Source organism: Xyrauchen texanus, chromosome 2, assembly GCF_025860055.1.
Source record: "Xyrauchen texanus isolate HMW12.3.18 chromosome 2, RBS_HiC_50CHRs, whole genome shotgun sequence".
Lineage (NCBI taxonomy): Eukaryota > Metazoa > Chordata > Actinopteri > Cypriniformes > Catostomidae > Xyrauchen > Xyrauchen texanus.
Window position 1 is genome coordinate 40,858,344 of NC_068277.1, and position 19,479 is coordinate 40,877,822.

Sequence of the window (19,479 nt, forward strand, 5' to 3'; positions counted from 1 at the left end):
CAGTTCGAGAGAGAGATAGACACATGCAGCCACTGTAAGTGAGTGTGTGTGTCTCAAGTTTTATGTTGTTTACGTTAAGTTGACTGTTGACTGTTCTGCTGGTTCCCGCCTCCTTGCCCATCCTTACACGTTACAAGTAGATAGATAGATAGTTAGATAGTTAGTGCTGAGTGATGATGACCAACTGCTGCATGTGCCAGCCACATTTTTCTTCAGTCTACTAAGACAGACTTCACAGAGGAGGGATAACACTGCATAGAAAATGAATTAACCACTAACAAAAGCCTTTGTCAGCCAAAATCAAAGGACAATGCATCTATGTATATTTCTTCGATTCATTCGGGATGACTTCAAGGACTTTAACACTAACACTTATATTTCATATAAAATAATTTTGTTTAATCAATGACCCACAACACTTACTTAGTTTACTAATTTTAACCACTAATTTTAACCAATTTGATGAGCAGTGGTGGCATCCGCACCTTCCGGGGGTCCACCAGTGGCTCCCACTTGACGTTGTTCCTCCCCACACTTGGTCCGCTGTGGCCAGAACCTCCTATGGAGTTATGCCTTGGTCCTATGTCCCTGCTGTCCCAAAGGCAAAGATAGCAGGGAAACTTGGTAAAACCACCTTAGAGACCCATCAGGAATGCCACCATTTTGAAGTCTCCAATGACCTCAGCCATACACATCATACTTCAAGGCATCCAGCAAGGTCTTGATGCTGTTGCAATCCTCTTTGAGGTGCACCGATTGAGCCAGGGGACCATCTTGTTACTTGTTACCATTATGGAGCAGCACGGCTTTGAGGCTCCTGGATGAGCTGTCAATGTAGAGGCACTACTCATTCTGGTTACAAGTGATTCTGATTGCCTCAAACAGACTGGTCACATTGTATCAGAAGCAGAGCCCATCTTGACGGGTGAAGAAGCTGGAAAAATGTTGGTGACACGTCCTTTGATCTGCAACTTGCACACTTTCATCCAACAAGTTCCACTGCTTGAGCCTAGATGTCAAAAGCTAGGCATTGGACTTGGTGAGACCAAGATCTCTAATCAAGCCGTTGAAGTCTTTTTGGTTGGGGTAGTGTGGGTTTATCTCCTCAGCTCCACCTCTGAAATCCCTCAAAGTCCATATCCTTGATGCTCATCTTGATAAATTCAAGGAGAACATGGGAGCGTACTCAGAAGAGCAAGGCGAGCGCTTCCATCAGGATATACTGGACTTTGAACGCCGCTACCAAGGACAGTATAGCGAAAACATATATTTGGGGGCTGATTCATGAAAGTGATTTACAATATAATCGTAAATCTTGAAAAACTACTCACTTCTAAATCTTTTGTTGTAATTTTTTTATTACTTTAGCATAAATACATGTTAATTTGGATTTAGATATTTTTAGTTAGATTCCGTCAACATTGGAACTGTGTAGATAAATAACTAATCACCATGCTTTTGACAATCTTGGAAGCTGGTCTGGTATAAATTGGGTGTACAACACACTGTGTATATTGAATACTACTTAATGTTGTTGTGATGATGTCACAATCAGCCAGCTTGTGGCCTCCTATTTCAACCCTGGTTATGGTGTGGTGACTGCAGCACATGTAAATTTAGAATCACTCTTGTGTTTTAAGGAATGTGCATTGTGCAATTAAAAAACGTACTCAAAATAATTTTTGAATTATCATTTTATAAATTAGTACGTTTCCAGCGTAAGTAGACTTGTTATAAGACATCCGAGTTATAAGACAGACAAAGAGTTTGTTCTGATAACAGGATGTTGAAATGCAAATTAAATATGCACTCTTAAAAGTTCCTTGAACAGACATGGCATTATTTAAAATATAGAGTATACAGTATATTATATATTAGGAAAATATTTCTAACTCATATCACTAATATTTTTTGTGCTTGAAGAACATTATTATGACAGTTGCATTGTAGATGGTAACAAGCACCTGACCAGTGTACTTTCTTTAAGTACACTATATTTGAACTTATGCTGTGTTCCATTCAACTGGGAAAGTAGGATATTCCAACTTCCTACTAATAAAAGTGCAATGGAATGCCAATTGAAGTCGAAGTCGGAGATGCTGGTGCGACACACTTAACACAAACATGTTGGAAGATGTACAAAATAAGTGGTAAACATTCACTTTTATTAAATAATATCTATAAACGAGTCAAAGTTCTCACATTACATGATATTAAAGCTTGTTTAACAAACATCAGCAAAGACAGGTGCTAAAAACATGGTCAATGATACTATCTTTTGACAATCGTACACCTAGCACAAATGCTAGTGTTGCAGAATTGTTAATGAATTGGGTTACTAGGAGACATCTCTAGTGACAGTCAAACCAGAATTATTCTATACAGAGATATTGTTGTGAGTGCAGACGAGGGCAGACAAGGAGTGGGATCTAAATGCGGGTTCTTTTATTAAATAAACAAGAAAACACAGAATAAAACAAAACACTGGGAACAAACAAAACATCCACGAGGGGATAACAAAAATGTAAACATAAGAAACAACCACGGAGGAACACTGAACTAAGAAAACACGGCAGGACAGGCAACGAAGCAAACATAGGAACAGTGGAAACATTAACCTTCATCAACATTCAACGAACGACAAGGAGTGGAGAACAAACAGGGTTAATATATACACACAGGATGAACACAAATAACAAACAGGTGCGAACAATAACACAATTTGAGGATCGGGAACCATGGTGACGGTGACATGAAAAACACGGGCAGACTACCAGGGAATCGTGACAGAGAAACATGGTGACGGTGACACGGAAAACACGGGGCAGACAACCAGGGAATCGTGACAGAATCCCCCCTCAAAAGGATCGGATTCCAGATGATCCTAAAAAAAAAGAGACAAACAAAGAGACAGGCCAAGGGGCACGAAGGGGCAGACAGGCAGTCCAAGGGGGTACAGAGGGCAAGAAGGCAGTCTAAGGGGGCACCGAGGGCAGGCAGACAGTCCAAGGGGGCACAAGGGGCAGACAGACAGTCCAAGGGGCCACAGGGGGCAGACAGGAAGTCCAAGGGGGTACAGGGAGCAGACTGGCAGTCCCCGGGGAGCAAAAGACGGGGACTGGGTCAGGTGGCCTGGGAGCTGGCCACAGGACAGGGACAGGTTCAGGAGGCCTGGGAGTCGGCCTCAGGACCACAGCCATGGGGAACTCCGAGGGCGGAGCCGAGGTAGGCGGGGCCATGGAAGTTTCTGGTAGCGGAGCCATGGAGGGCGGAGCCGTGGAAGACCCAGGTGGCAGAGCCATGGGTGGCTCAGGAGGTGGAACCGTAGAAGGCTCTGGATTCGGAGTCCTGGGAGGCTCAGGAGGCAGAGCTGAGGGAGGCTGTGGAGACAGAGCTGAGGGAGGCTCGGGAGGCGGAGCTGAGGGAGGCTCAGCTGTAGCCATGCGGAAAAAGACCACATGGCTACAGCTGAGGGAGGCTCAGGGGACAGAGCCGTGGAAGGCGAAGGCTCGGGAGGCAGAGCCGAGGGAGGTGGAGCAGTAGGAAGCTCTAGAGGCGGAGCCCTGGATGGCTCTGGAGGCGGAGCTGGATGAGGCTCTGGAGGCGGAGCCGAGGGAGGAAGCGCCGTAGGAGGCTCTAGAGGCGGAGGCCTGGAAGGCTCTGGAGGCGGAGCCGAGGGAGGTGGCGCCGTAGGAGGTTCTAGAGGCGGAGGCCTAGAAGGCTCTGGAGATGGAGCCGAGGGAGGTGGCGCCGTAGGAGGCTCTAGAAGTGGAGCCGTAGGAAGCTTGGGAGGCGGAGCCGTAGGAGGCTCGGGAGGCAGAGCCCTGGGAGGCGGAGCCCTGGGAGGCTCGGGTGGCTCGAGAGGCAGAGCCCTGGGAGGCTTGGGTGGCTCGAGAGGCGGAGCCCTGGGAGGCTCAGGTGGCTTGAGAGGTGGAGCCCTGGGAGGCTCGAGAGACGTAGCCCTGGGAGGCTCGAGAGGCGGAGCCCTGGGAGGCTCGGGAGGCGCTGGGTCTTGGACGGTCATGGCTACAGGCTCTGGGACAGTCGAGGCTACAGGCGCTGGCTCTGGGACGGTCGAGGCTGCAGGCGCTGGCTCTGGGACGGTCGAGGCTGCAGGCGCTGGCTCTGGGACGGTCGAGGCTGCAGGCGCTGGCTCGCTGACGGTAGGGGCTGCAGGCGCTGGCTCGCTGACGGTAGGAGTTGCAGGCGCTGGCTCGCTGACTGTGGCAGGCGTAGGCGCTGGCTCGCTGACCGCGGCAGGCGTAGGCTGGGAAGCGGACGCCTTTCTTCTCCTCCTCTTCCTCCGGGCGGAGGAAGTTGGCAGCGCTGGCTCGTTGATCAAGACAGGCGTGGGGGTTGGCCTGCTGGCAGGTGGGGCAGGCGAAACAGGACGAGCCATGGACGACTGGAGGGTCACCACTGTGGGAGGAGAGGCAGGATCCTCCTCAACAACACCCACAGTGAACGGCGAGCCACATGCCAGAAGCGTCTCCTCCACAAAATCGTGGAGCTTCCAGCCGCGCGTCGCCGGTGGCAACCGCTCCATGAGTGAACTGGTCAGGTTGCCCCGGAAAAAGACCACCAGGGAGGAGTCCGGGAAGTCCGCGACACTCGCCAGCTCGAGGAAATCGCGGATGTGTTCTTCCACCGGACGGTCCTCTTGTTTGAGGCAGAGGAGTTTGAAGTTTGCCTGTTGAACAGCTAGATCCATTGTGGTCGATCGTTCTGTTGTGAGTGCAGACGAGGGCAGACAAGAAGTGGGATCTAAATGTGGGTTCTTTTATTAAATAAACAAGAAAACACAGAATAAAACAAAACACTGGGAACAAACAAAACATCCACGAGGGGATAACAAAAATGTAAACATAAGAAACAACCACGGAGGAACACGGAACTAAGAAAACACGGCAGGACAGGCAACGAAGCAAACATAGGAACAGTGGAAACATTAACCTTCATCAACATTCAACGAAAGACAAGGAGTGGAGAACAAACAGGGTTAATATACACACACAGGATGAACACAAATAACAAACAGGTGCGAACAATAACACAATGTGAGGATCGGGAACCATGGTGACGGTGACATGAAAAACACGGGGCAGAGTACCAGGGAATGGTGACGGTGACATGAAAAACACGGGGCAGACAACCAGGGAATCGTGACGGAGAAACATGGTGACGGTGACACGGAAAACACGGGGCAGACAACCAGGGAATTGTGACAGATATCAACCTCCACGCTTTTACCATTGTAGAGAGTGTAACGTCAACTTGGATCACATGAGTCTTCTCTGGCAATCGTATAACGGCTGATGTCAATGGATCGTGGTTTTACGACTTTTTTTTTTTTTTTTTACAGTTTTCATTGCACTTTTTCATGTGGTAAATTTTCAGATATATCTATGTTAGTTAACAGGTTTTTGGAAATGTAATTTTTGAGGAATATTTTTCAGTGAGCAGGGAAAAAGAGTGTGCTTTTTCTGCAGCAGATTTCGGCATGAGAGTCTTAATCTATTTATATATATGATTTTATACCAGCATCATTGGGCACACACAGCTGTCATAATAGTCATTACAATTATATAATTACATATATAGTATATTAATCAGTAAAGATTAAGTCTAATTTAATTGTTGAATCCTAAAAGCCAAAGGAATTAACAGACATATATCAAATAATTTTTCTTTTTATTAGATAATATACAATTTTGTTCAAAATGTATCATATTTTAATACTAAACACTTTTTTTAATTCATCGATAATCATTTTGCGAGCTTGAGACAGTACATAAAAGAATCTCTGTAGGCTGGTGTTATTGCTGTAAATTAGTCATACATTTCGCGTCATACAAGTCATACAAGACTTCTCTTATAAAACAGCTATTATATCATAGTAAACTCCACACAAATTTTCGCTCAAAATGATAATTTAGAGTAAAACATGTTGAAGATTAGTGGACGGGCGGTCTGTTCAATAAGTGGTGAGCTGTTTCCTCACAAAAGCAGTTTATTCAGCACACTGAAGCATCTCCTCCAAAGACATCCATTTAAAAAACGGCCTCTTGTCTCCTCGCCTGTGTACCGCAGCATTATGCGTTTTAATGCTAACCTTGTAGGCTCCCCTTTAGAATGGCTCTGGTCAAACACCTGCTAAGATAACGGGATCATTACAGTTTTGTTTCCTTAAACGCCATCTTGCGAGCATCTGGAATGCATTTATGGTTGAAGATCGGAGATATCAAGCAAGAATATCCCACATCCGACTTGAATGGAACGCAGCATTAGTGTAATGTGCATTTGTAAAAGCTATACTACTTTACCACTTAATTTGTAATGATCAAAGTTTCTCTGTGTGCATATGAAGAAAGCATGAAATAAGTGCAACTACATGGTACTTTCAGTTAGTACATATATATGTTAATGTATTTGAAGTATACCTATCATGAAATAAATGTATTTAAAATATAATTTGGTATATTACTTTTCACTAGGGTGATTAGGTCTGCATAGATGTATGTTGATTTTATTTTGAAGACTATTCTGCGACTGCTGGTGTCTGGGAAAGGCTCTTCTCGGACTGGTGTAATGATCCCCATCCCTCAGTACCCTCTCTACTCCGCTGCCATCTCAGAGATCAACTCCGTACAGATCAACTACTACTTGGATGAGGACAACTGCTGGGCTCTGGACATCACTGAACTTCATAGAGCCTATCAGGCTGCCAAACAGCACTGCCAGCCACGAGTCATTTGCATCATCAACCCTGGCAACCCTACTGGTAGGAACATTATTACTCTTTCTAATCATGTGTGCTTGGAAAGATTATACCACATGGTTATTTAGATCCAATAGCATGTGCACTGGAAAGATTCAAATGCGTCAACTGATTTTGAAAGACTTTGGGTCATGCAATCAAGAACTTTCTCTGAAATTTGTTATGCAAGTGCCAGATCTTTGACCCTATGCGTAATTATAAATGATCATTTGGTGGTGTTTAGAGCGGTGTTTCCCAACCACTGTGCTGAAAGATTGTCACGTGTGTCGTGGAAAACTATAAAATTCCACAAAATAAATAAATGCATTAAAAAAAAATATTTCAGGGATCCAAAGTCCTCAACTTTCGGAGAAATTCTGAAAGCTTTATCGGTCACTTTTGTGATTGTTACGAGCAATGATTAATGTGCAAAAGTGAGTGATATTTATACGCTGTTTAAGGGTCTGCGCTGTCAGCGCTGCAGAATACATTGAAGTCTATGAAGTGACTTTACACAAGTGTTTTTCACACACACGTTTCTGCTTCACCAATAATGTCTTTGAGAGAACTAAGCAACAAGAACTATTTAAAAACTTTCCAGATTTTTGAAGAGACATTGAATGTCTCATAATAAGTATTAACTAAATATTACCTTATTGTTTACGAATATCAGAGTGTTATTGAACTAATTTAAATTCACCAAGAAAATGCTTCGACCTAAACATAAACGAGTCCTTTTATTACTTTCTGCTATCAAAGCAACTGCAAGCTTTTTTTCGCTCTTCCAAATACATGTTTTCAAAGTTTATTGTGCACACCTCCCGCTTTTTACGTGGCAAACTCGTAAAATTGCCCCTCTGTGATGCTTTCTGCAACTCTTGTCACATGGAGGGCAATGTGGCGCTTGATGCTGGTGTTGAACGGAGCATTGATGCCTCGACACAACTCACGTGAAATGCACTTTACAATGACGAAATAACATTATTGAAACTCAAAATGATTATTATTTGTCTATTATTATGGTCTGTTCTGATAAAAGCCATGCTCAGCAGTTTAAATATGCTACTGTAGGAAAATGATACCGTAGATCAGCTTTCTGTTCATAATTCTTATACTGAAGTCAGTAGCTTCATGCAAGTTTTAATAAAGGAGAAGGTAAGGACGTTATTGAAACTCACTATTATTAGACCATTATTGTTGTCTTTTTGGTTGAAAAATAATGCTCAGACTGAAGGAAGACTATATATCTGCTTTGTTCTTTTAATGCTTAAACACAATAAAGTCCTTTGGTAGATTTCGGTCATGAACGACTCAAAATGATTCATTGACTCACTCATAGCACATAAGACGCTCATTTGTTGCCACCTAGTGATATTTCCTGAAGGGGTCACTCACTGAACTTATCAGTTAACAAAATTGAACACATTTGTGAAACAGAAGCAAGCCTCACCAAAATACTCTTTATTTTGCTGCTAATTCTGCACAATTGTAAACTTGAATAAACTTGAATCACTAAAATAGCTGGAATTGGTGCTTTTAGCTTATTCTTTTAAAAGAAATATCCCCAGAATTTGTTTTTTGTGGACCAGTGATTGTCTTAACTTTTTCACCCTCATGAGTTTGCATCCCTGTAATTTGTTGTGGCATTGCAAGAACAAATTTACAGATTATAAAAGAAGCAAATTTGTTGTTTTTTTATTACCCACTTAGCGCTCTTCCACCTGTGACCTCACACAGCATAGCCTACCTATGTGACTTGTTTTGTTTTTTGCATAGCCGAATTTCAAACATTACAAGTAAACACACTACTAAGATGGACAGAAAACATGGACAAGTTCTTGAATAGGAAAACTATTGACAATGGTTAGCCTATGTGGGATAGTGGTGTGCCGTATACATTTTTAGTCGTAAAAAGTGTGCCGTGGCAGAAAAAAGGTTGGGAAACACTGGTTTAGAGAATGCTGTATCTCGTCATAATACAGTGTAGTGCAGGCAGACTGGTGAAGGTGTTAAATTTCTGTTGCCCTTTTTCCTTCCACCCCTCTTTAACCTTTCACAGGTCAGGTCCAGAGTAAAAAGTGCATTGAAGAAGTCTTGCACTTTGCCTATGAGGAGAATCTCTTTGTTATGTCAGATGAGGTAATCACCATCTGTGCTCTTTTGTATTTAACAACTGAGCTTTATTACATATTGCTCTTATTCAGGGCTGGGTGATGTATTGAAAATCTTATCTGTGTAAAGTTATTTCCAACTCCATGTTTATGATGATGCAATGCCAGTAAACCTCAATCCCAGTAAGTGATTTTTCAAAGTTTGATCTCTGTGAATCGGTTCTGTCCATTTACAATTAATTGATTCAGATTTCTGATTTAGTGATTTGTTTGTGTCAGCACTCTAAAAATGTACACGGAAGTCTCAATGTGGCATTTTTCATCTATTAAAATGTTTAATATAAAATATAGTATGTTGCAGTTTAGTACTGTTATATTGGAGCATATAAATTAAAATGAATAAATATTCTTTCTTTAGTTCATTTAGTTTTAAACCGTGTGGAAAACTTTAGTTATTATGCATAACTACATTTTTTATTTATTTTAGTTGCTTACATTAATTACTTACATCCGTCGATTGTTTAAAAACAGTCAATGATCAGGACCGTTTATTTCCTGTCAAAAGAGTGGCTGAAAAACCAGTCAGAAAATTGACCCACAACTTGAGCAGTGTGTGAAAGAAAATGTCTCTTGTGTGGAATTACTTTGGATTGGGTGAAAATGACAGCAGAATTGCAATTTGGAAGCTTTGCACTGCTAGAATTTCAGGTGGAACTACTGTTAAAACTTTTAACACAACTTCCAATATTAATTTAATGTTAGTTAAGAACATTCAGAATTCTAATCAATTTAATGTGAGTCTGATAGGAGACGGTTGAGAATTCAGTTAATGTGAGCTAATAATGTGCTTTTATTTTGAGTGTTTTGCTTTTAACTGAGACCGCTTACTCTGAAACATGGAAGACATGTAGAGAGAAAGAGAATACATTTATTTACATTTCTTTTGAAGTTGGTTTATTAATTATCAGTCATTTGCATTAAAGTAGCATACACCAATCAGCAACAACATTAAAACCACCTGCCTAATATTGTGTAGGTCCCCCTTGTCCTGCCAAAACAGTGCCAACCCGTACCTCAGAATAGCATTCTGTGATGATATTCTTCTCACTACAATTGTACAGAGCGGTTATCTGAGTTACTGTAGACTTTGTCAGTTCGAACCAGTCTGACCATTTTCTGTTGACCTCTCATCAACAAGGCGTTTCCATCCACAGAACTGCCGCTTACTGTATGATTTTTGTACCATTCTGAGTAAATTCTAGAGATGTGTGTGAAAATCCCAGGAGATCAGCAGTTACAGAAATACTCAAACCAGCCCATCTGACAACAACAATCATGCCATATCTGCATGATTTTATGCACTGCACTTCTGCCACACGATTGGCTGATTAGATAATTGCATGGATGATTGTTGGTGCTAGATGGGCTGTTTTGAGTATTTCTGTAACTGCTGATCTCCTGGGATTTTCACACACATCTCTAGAATTTAAGCTGAATGGTGCCTAAAACAAACAGTGAGTAGCAGTTCTGTGGATGGAAATGCCTTGTTGATGAGAGAGGTCAACAGAGAATGGCCAGACTGGTTCAAACTGTCCCAGTCTATGGTAACTCCGATAAGTACAATTGGGGTGAAAAGAGAATCATCTTTGAATGCTATTCTGAGATGATGGTTGGTGCTGATTTGGCAGCATGAGGGGGACCTACACAATATTAGGCAGGTGGTTTTAATGTTGTGGCTGATTGGTATAGAAAAGAAGAACCACGAACTATTGCTCTCTGAACACAAATTTAGTTTCTTGTATCCCTAATCAAAAGGGAGGACAATATTGAGCATTTTTTGCTATATCCCCCAGCTCTGCTCTTAGTCATACTTCTCTTCAAACACATTTAATGTACACGTGCCTCAACTACCTAAATTCTGCTCTAATTTGAAATGCATGACTTCTACATGACCACCATGTTCTCTGTGTTTGTTGTGCTGTTACTGGCAGGTGTATCAGGACAATGTGTACGCTCCTGACTGTCAGTTTCACTCCTTCAAGAAGGTGCTATATGAGATGGGTGCGGAGTACTTTAACAGTGTGGAGCTCGTCTCCTTCCATTCCACCTCCAAAGGGTACACAGGAGAGTGAGTATCCCTATCTATGACCCTTTGCTGAGGTCCGCATATGCCTGATTAATCCGATATGGCCTCTACAAGATCAACTTTCACTGGGACATATTCACATGGCATAACCACAATATCCTGAAATATATTTAGAAGTCATCTGGCTTTGTAATGTACGAATAACAGTCTGGTTATTGCCATTTGTAAGGCAATTTTAGAAGCAGCCCAGGAACTTAAGACATTAAATCCAATATTTGTTAAAAGAGTAACTACAATTCCTCTGTTCAAGACAATTCAAAGTATGGTTCATCCATTTCAACAGGGTTTAATAAAGTTGTAACACCATGCAGAATGTGTTCTGATTGGTATAAAAACGTCTGTCATTGTTTCTGTGACGAGCCCAAAGAATTAGGCCTTTGGCTATTGAATATGGCTATGGAAACATCACCTACGATTCGGAGAACTAATTCTACATGTCCTTCCACAAGGTGTGGCTTCAGGGGTGGATATATGGAGGTGGTCAACTTGGATCCTGAAATCAAGGTCCAGCTGGAGAAACTTTTATCAGTGAGACTATGTCCACCCTTGGCTGGACAGGTTGCAATGGATGTCATTGTCAACCCTCCGCAACCAGAAGAGCCCTCGTTCAACCAATTCCACCAGGTCAGTCATGTAGTGTAGTTTCTAGAGCAGTCCTATAACAATGCATGGGACAACAACTTCATTGTTTTGCGTTTTTTGGTATGTAAATGTAATTGGAATCATTTAGGCATTCCAGAAGCATACTTTGGCTTTAACTGGGCGTGTTTGTGTTTGTTTGATCTCTCGTAGGAGAAATCCGCTGTGCTGGGTGCTTTAGCAGAGAAAGCAAAGCTAACTGAGCAAATCCTGAATGCAGTTCCAGGAATCAAATGTAATCCTGTCCAGGGGGCCATGTACGCCTTCCCCCACATCTTTATCCCTCCTAAGGCAGTGGAGAAAGCCAATGCAAGTGCTCCTACTTCGGCTTGCTTGTGTAGTCCTATTGCATTTGGTAGCCAGGGTTTGAAAATTAGTGAGGTCTAGGGTGGGGTGCTAAGAATTGTACCAAAATGACAGTTATGTTTTTACCAATGCTGTTGTGAAACGTTAGCTACTAAAATTTATGAAACTGCCTAGCCATGGCCAGTGTTTGCATATTTGACATATTTCATACTGGAGTCTGTACTAAAGATGGTTTACTAGTGTAGTGTGCTACTGTTTTAAAGATAAGATGCCAGATTAAGATGCCTTAGTTCCCCTGGGCATGAAGATATTTCAGTTTTCTTATAGAAGATATAAGACATTTGTTTTTTTCATCAGTGACTCGTGTGATATTTTCCATGTTTTCTAAAGTCATACAATGGCTGTGTGTGTGAGGAACGAACCGAAATTACAAAACTGTTTTCATTGGTACTTGACGTCTCAAAACTGAATCCTCCAAAAAGTTATAGGGATAGATCACCCAAAAATGAAAATTCTCATCATTCATTCACACTCATGTCATCCCAGATGTGCATGACTTTCTTTCTTCTGCAGAACACAAAAGATTTTTAGAAGAATATCTCAACTCTGTAGGTCCTTACAATGCAAGTAAAGGTTGACCAGCCGTTTGAAGGTCCAAAAAGCACATAAAGGCAGCATAAAATGAACGCATATGACTCCAGTGGTTTAATAAATGTCTTCTGAAGCAATGCAATAATTTTGAGTGAGTAACAGATCAATGTTTAAATCCATTTTAAATCTCCATTTTCACTTCCACTTTCAGAATGTGAAAGGGAGAGTGGAGATTTATTGTAAAAAAATATATTAAAAAAAATATCCACACCTTTCATATTGCTTCTGATGATATAGATTTAACCACTAGAGTCATATGGATTACTGTTATTCTGCCTTTATGTGCTTTTTTGAACCTTCAACTATTTGAATAAATATTGACTTAAAGCACTGTATTGTGAACCTATCAGATATGACCAGACCAGACCATAGGTGTGTTGTGTTGTTCAGTTTTAGCTTCAAATTGTACTTTTGAATATGAAAAATTGACCAAGGTCCGGACCTCGGTTACCTCATAGCTTGTTACGTCCTTGCTGACAAGGTGTATCCAGTAAAACCAGTTTACTTTATCTCCTAACCCAAATGAAAATCTCTTTTGATGTTAGCCATGAAGCGCAGACATTTCCGCTACTTGATTTCATGAATGAAAAGCCATTTCAAACATACACTGATATTCCTGCTCAAATAAATCCTAAAGCTGTTCAGAATTTAATCTATATTCGTTTTCAGAAATGATAATTAACTATCTTTAATTATTAACTATCCTTTCAAAAGTCTTCAAACCTTTGTATTTTACAACTCAAAATGTTGATTGATTTGACTGTTTTGGCTAGGCAGGCCCTAGGAATGCAGCCTGACATGCTCTACTGCCTGAGGTTGCTGGAGGAGACAGGAATCTGTGTCATACCTGGTAGTGGCTTTGGGCAGAAAGATGGCACATACCATTTCAGGTAAACCTGCTCTTGTTGATTATCAAACAAACGTAAACCATTTTCATTTGATTTCAGATGATTTCTTTGCACAAGTTTTGAAGCATGAAATTGCCAAAATAATGACTATTTTCAACAGATTTTTTGAACATTCCCTCCCATCAAAACGGGTAGTCCCGGCGTAAACGCACACCATTGGTTGAGCCAATGTTGCTATTTCAGATAGGGATGTGCACGAGTAATGGACTAATCATTCAGCTAGTCGACTATATAAAACAACACTAGGTCCATTGGAGGGAGCTGTGGATGTGTGTTGTCGAGGTGATGGAAATGAGATGGAGAATTGATGCCATCTTTGTGTGTTTTTAAGCAAAGCCAAGTCTGGCAATGCTTGTAATATTTAGATTCTTATTCAATTCTAATCTATTAAAATTGGGTTCTTGTTAGAGTCAAGCATACAAATGGACAAGGATCTGTTTTTTCTGGTGGAATGTAAATACAAAGCGGTACGAGAAACTTTAGCCTATATGTAGATTCAGAGTTTATGTGCATTACCCTAATGCCATCAGTATTGTTATTGTTTTAAGTAAACTCCTGGTGAGTGCACATTTTTTTATTTATTTATTTATTATTAATTAAAAAATATTATGCATATTCATTTAATTTCTTTCAAAATGAAAGCATAGTTTGTTGAAGCTAGCTTATTTTGAAATCGTTCTTGGTAATGTTTGTGTGTAAAACAAAATATAAATTGCACGCACGTGTTATACAATATATTTTTAATTGACGTAATTAATAAAAAAAAAAAAAAAAAGAAAAGTTAGAGTCTTCGACAACAAAATTACTCAAATGCCTTTCCTACATTTCAGACTGGTTGGGATACCAAAACAAACAGAGCAATGTTTTGCTAGTGCTACAGTGTTTAAACTTCACAGATGGCTAACTTATCTTTGTGTCGGCATATTTTAACACGGACAAGTCACCTTTCAGCTTTTATCTGCATATTAAACAACAGTTGAATTTGCAATCAAAAACTTTGTGGAATATCTCCATCTAATTCTTCTACTTCCTTGTGTACCACATTGGATTGCAAGCATGCGAGTGACAGAAGTCCAAAAACTTATTTTAAGAACATTTATTTAAGCAAACAGTTCTAGAAAATGTTGTCTTGCACACATCAGTCCTCTAGAGATGACGTTCAAATTTAAAAGTGAAAATGTACAAATGTGCATAGTATATTACACATAATATCAGGGTTCGTACAAGTGCTTGAAGTTCTGGAGAAGTGCTTTTTCAAATGTAAGTCCTGGAAAACCCTTGAAAATGAAAGAGCTATTTTTACCAAGATGTGCTTAAAAGTTCTTGAATTATAGAAAATCGGAAAATATGATGCTTAAATCATTTAATAAATTAAATATATTTATTTATTTTTGGAAAAACACGACGACAGGCCACTAGACCACTGCTGAAGCAGCACATAGACGGCGCTGTCATGTGGCACCTGTTACTTTTGGCAGCGCTGTACAGAATGGGCCAATCACAATCAAGTGTTACTGCAGGATTTAAAAAATATATATTTTATATACAAATTTGGGGATTAACGGAATACATGTAATGGGATTACGTATTTAAAATATAAGTAACTGTATTCCACTACAGTTACAATTTAAATCATTGATATTTAGAATACAGTTACATTCAACATATATTTTGATTACTGAAGAGATTACTTTACATTTTATTGTCATTTGTTTAATTTAATATTTATTCCTTTCAGATGAAAACATTTATACATATAAACCAGGGGTGCCCACACTTTTTTGTGTGATGATCTACTTTTAAATGACCAACTCAATAAGATCTACCAACTAAAAAAAACACAGTTTCATTTAAAATAAGAAAATGCTTGTTGGGACTACTTCATGTATCCCTACATGGAATTCATCTTCTAATTAATATAAAAATATATAATAATGTTCAATGTTGATATCATTCAGTTTTAAAACTAAACCCAAAACACCTACAGCACAATAGATTACAATAGACAGGGCATTTACCTTATTCTGATGACTTGCACTGAATGGAATCAGACAGTTTTGCCTAATCCGGGCGGTAACATCGCAATTTCGCGCTCTGTTCTCAGAAGTCCTTGGAAGGCGCGTATGCGCAAACCTAGTTGTCATGTCTACTGAATAAACAAAACCTTGCCTGGTCAATATTTACTTGTCAAGTGCAAGTCAGACAGAAACTAAAAGAAGGAAAGACATTATATTTATTTGTATTAAAATTTAACGAAAGTACATTTACATTTTGTGCGATCTACCAGCATTGCCTTTGCGATCGACTGGTAGATCGCGATCGACGTATTGGGCACCCCTGATATAAATGATGCGATTCAAAGTGCATCTGAACAGCAGTGAAACATTTTCTTATGATGTGTTACATTCATACGAGCAGACAGAGAGTAAGTTTGAAGTAAGTTTGGAGCAGAAGAAATAGAAATAAACCTTCTGTAAATTGTCAGCTTTACGCTAAGCTAAAATGCTATTTTATAGCCAGACACAATCATATTTTATATCAAGAAAATTCACGTTGGATCATAATTTCTTTTTTCGAGTAAGACCTTACTCAAATCATATTCTTGATGATAATTTTTGTATTGTTTTCCTGTAAAAAGAGAATGCATTTTTAACATGTGTATTTTGTCTAACTGTACTGGCAGTTTTTTATAGTCAAAACAAGTGAAAAATATCTACCAATGCTGAAGAAGTTTTCAAATAGCCACAAAAAGTATCCTTCTATAACCTAAACTTTAATGATATGAAATGGCTTGACTCTGTTCTGCACATTTAGAAAATATATTTGAAATTGTCAATTGCCTGAAATAAAATCCTTGTTCCCTTCATCTGGTACACCACTTCTACGAAAGGTTAAGTTATTTATGTGTTTATTCTTATATTTAACACAGGTATAAATGCGAGGCCAAACAAGTGTGCAAACAAAACAAAATTATTATTAATGATTTAAAAATAATATTTGTCCCTTGATTTCATGGCATTGGTGTTATCAGTGTTAAAACCTTTTTTATGTTTTAATAGTTTGTTAAATACAAAAAGTTGTGGGAAATATTTTTTAAGGTCGAAGTTCAGAGGCTGCTTAAATATGCATATAGTGATTTTTCCCATCATGTTAAAAAGTTTTTAATTCACATTTTAACTAGTGATGCACCGAAATGAAAATTCTGGGCCGAAACCAAAAATTACTTTTTTTTTTTGTAATTGTATTAATATTAAATTGTATTAATATTGTACTTTTTAATTAATTTCATGAATTTAATTAATCTGAATTGAAAAACTACAAACCAATAAAGTGATCACATTTTTATTGAAAGTAGCGCACCAACATTGGACAGAAAATATATGAAATATATATTAAATATATAATTCATTATTCAGTTCTTTAACATTCAAATTTAAATGCCTATATTCTGTTTATGTAAACATATTTATACTTTAATATCAAATTATTGGGGGCTGGTAGCTCAGCGATTATTGACGCTGACTACCACCCCTGGAGTCGTGTGTTAAAATCCAGGGCGTGCTGAGTGACTCCAGTCAGGTCTCCTAAGTAACCAAATTTGGTCCAGTTGCTAGAGAGTGAAGAATCACATGGTGTAACTTTCTTGTGGTCATGATTAGTGGTTTTAGTTCTCTAAATCTAAATCTATAGAAATCTATATAAAGAAATAACAAATATTTATATCTTGGCAATTCATGGCTCTCACACGCTTACTTCAGCATTAAACCTCAGCACTAACTGGCATTACCCTCAGATATAATAGCACTATATACATATGATGTATTTTGGGATCTGCTTCTTGCCTTGTAACTATGTAACGTGCCTTGTTAATAAATATGTGGGGAACATGAACAGTAGATCTGACCACATGAAACAGTCATCTGTATTTTATACTTTACATGGTTAAGCAATGAGAAACATTCTAACATTTTTTAATGTTTGGTGTCATTGTCTTTGTTTCAGAATGACAATCCTACCACCTACAGAGAAGCTAAAGGTACTGCTTGGCAAAGTGCAAGATTTCCATATCAAGTTCCTGAAAGAATACTCTGCTCTGGAGCAGCTACAGAGATGAGATCTGCCCTGATCTGGAAAGCATAAGCTTGCCAGCTCCAGCACATGGCTACTTAACACACTAACCCTTCATTAAAACTGTAAAGATAGTGGTAAATATCTTGCTGGGTTTTTAATCTTCATTTTAAAACTTGATTTAAGGGATTTATAGAAACTACTGCCTTGTTTACTGATACATTTGGTCGATCTGTTTTTGGGAGGTGTTTATGTTACATTTAAATCATCAATTCTTAAACAGGGTGCACAATCAACCTGATCAGACACCCTTTATCATAAATGAGATTCAACAAAAAATATTTAAAAGTTTCCAAATCCAGGACACTTTGGCTGTTATTTGCACCAAAATACAGCCCCTGAAAACATATTCCTGTCATTTGTATTTGCACATTTATGAATTATACAAAACTATTTTGGCTGATGCAAATTTGCATTTTTCACCTTTGCCATTGTATATTTAAGAGGGGAAGGGGTTGTTTTGTGAAGGTACATGTTATAGTTCTGGACAGTTTACAAGGAGGGTATTATTTGATTTTTTATGTTGCCCTGACCATAGTTGTACTCATTGGCATGCAAAGTACATGCCAAACTTTTTATTTAAAATAATATTACATTGTTTAAATGAAAGAGAAGCTTCTGTTGAAGATTGTGAATAACATGATTTATGGTGAACGCTGTAGATGTTTGGCAGTATGGCTTGTGGATAACATAAAAAGTCCAGGTTCTGGTGTATAATTAATGTTTATGCCTGTATTTATGACACTGCTTTAGCCATGAAAGAAATGTGAAAATAATCACTGCAGACCTCTTTGAAAGAAACCAGTTAATTTCCTTTTTTTCTTTTCTTCAATATTTACAATTTAAACGCAAGCCATTAGGCCAGATATATTTGTGTCAAAGTCTCCTCATCTGTCATTGCACTTTTATATCAAAGCCATTAATGGTGAATGAATATTGTTAATGCAGCACTGTTCTTTTAAGCTTAATCAAGTGATCATCATGTCACTTCATGTGAGGTGCCTTCACTCATGCCTGTGAGTTTTAATGAATTGATTTCTTTTTCTCTATGTGCAGTAACATAGCTTGTAAAAATGTAAAGATTTTTCTAAATATAGTTTTTGTTTACAGGTTTTTGAGAACTGGCCCAGTGTTTACAAAATGTAAATACTAATTGCAGTTGCACTAATTAAATTGGTTGCATCTGTTCAAAGTTAAGTTTTGACCTTTTGTTTTTAATAAAGATGACACAATTGGGTCATTAATCACTTTTGTGTATAATTTGTCCATGTTTGCCAAACAGTTTTTCTGTGGGGATTTACAAAGTATTTTTAATCAATCAACAGCAATGCTTTTATTTAGCCCTACAGTTCAATTCAGTCAGTATGCAACAGGGTTCTCAGTCACGAAAAACTTGGGAATACAAGAGAATTTTAAAATTGATTTTCATGTAGGAAAAGTCTGAAATTTCTATTCAGCATTCACTGGCAAGAAGTTGCTCTTTTTGAATGCAACTATGTAAATATTACAAATCCTGAACTGGGAAAGTCATTGAAACTGATTGGAAAAAGATGTGGGAACCCTGATTAAACAATTTATATATGCTAATAAACTGTTTCAAAGTGATCATGAGTAAAATGGCATGTAAAACTATATTTGTGTACTCTAGATGGTAATGTAGACTTTTGTTAACCCAAGTGAGTCTGCTCTATGGCAGTGTATATTCCCACAATTGTTTTCTCTAGCACGCGTACTTGCCATAATAGTTTTATGCTTCAGGTCAGCTTTAAGCTTTTGAAGAGTCTTATATCCTCCTTTCTCCCCATTTTGGAATGCCCAATTTCCACTACTTTG

General features: G+C 39.0%; 1 protein-coding gene across 2 annotated transcripts in view; it reads left to right on the forward strand.

Moving 5' to 3' along the window:
- The window catches only part of gpt2 (glutamic pyruvate transaminase (alanine aminotransferase) 2), a 32,165-nt gene extending 13,287 nt beyond the window's left edge, over positions 1-18,878 (forward strand). For both annotated transcript variants that reach the window (XM_052149099.1, XM_052149104.1), the window contains exons 5-11: positions 6,538-6,781; positions 8,817-8,896; positions 10,860-10,996; positions 11,464-11,638; positions 11,807-11,962; positions 13,388-13,500; positions 17,521-18,878. In XM_052149099.1, the coding sequence (XP_052005059.1) occupies positions 6,538-6,781; positions 8,817-8,896; positions 10,860-10,996; positions 11,464-11,638; positions 11,807-11,962; positions 13,388-13,500; positions 17,521-17,632 (1,017 nt within the window). In that variant the 3' untranslated portion in view covers positions 17,633-18,878. The remainder of the gene's footprint in view (positions 1-6,537; positions 6,782-8,816; positions 8,897-10,859; positions 10,997-11,463; positions 11,639-11,806; positions 11,963-13,387; positions 13,501-17,520) is intronic.
- The last annotated feature ends 601 nt before the right edge of the window (positions 18,879-19,479 follow it).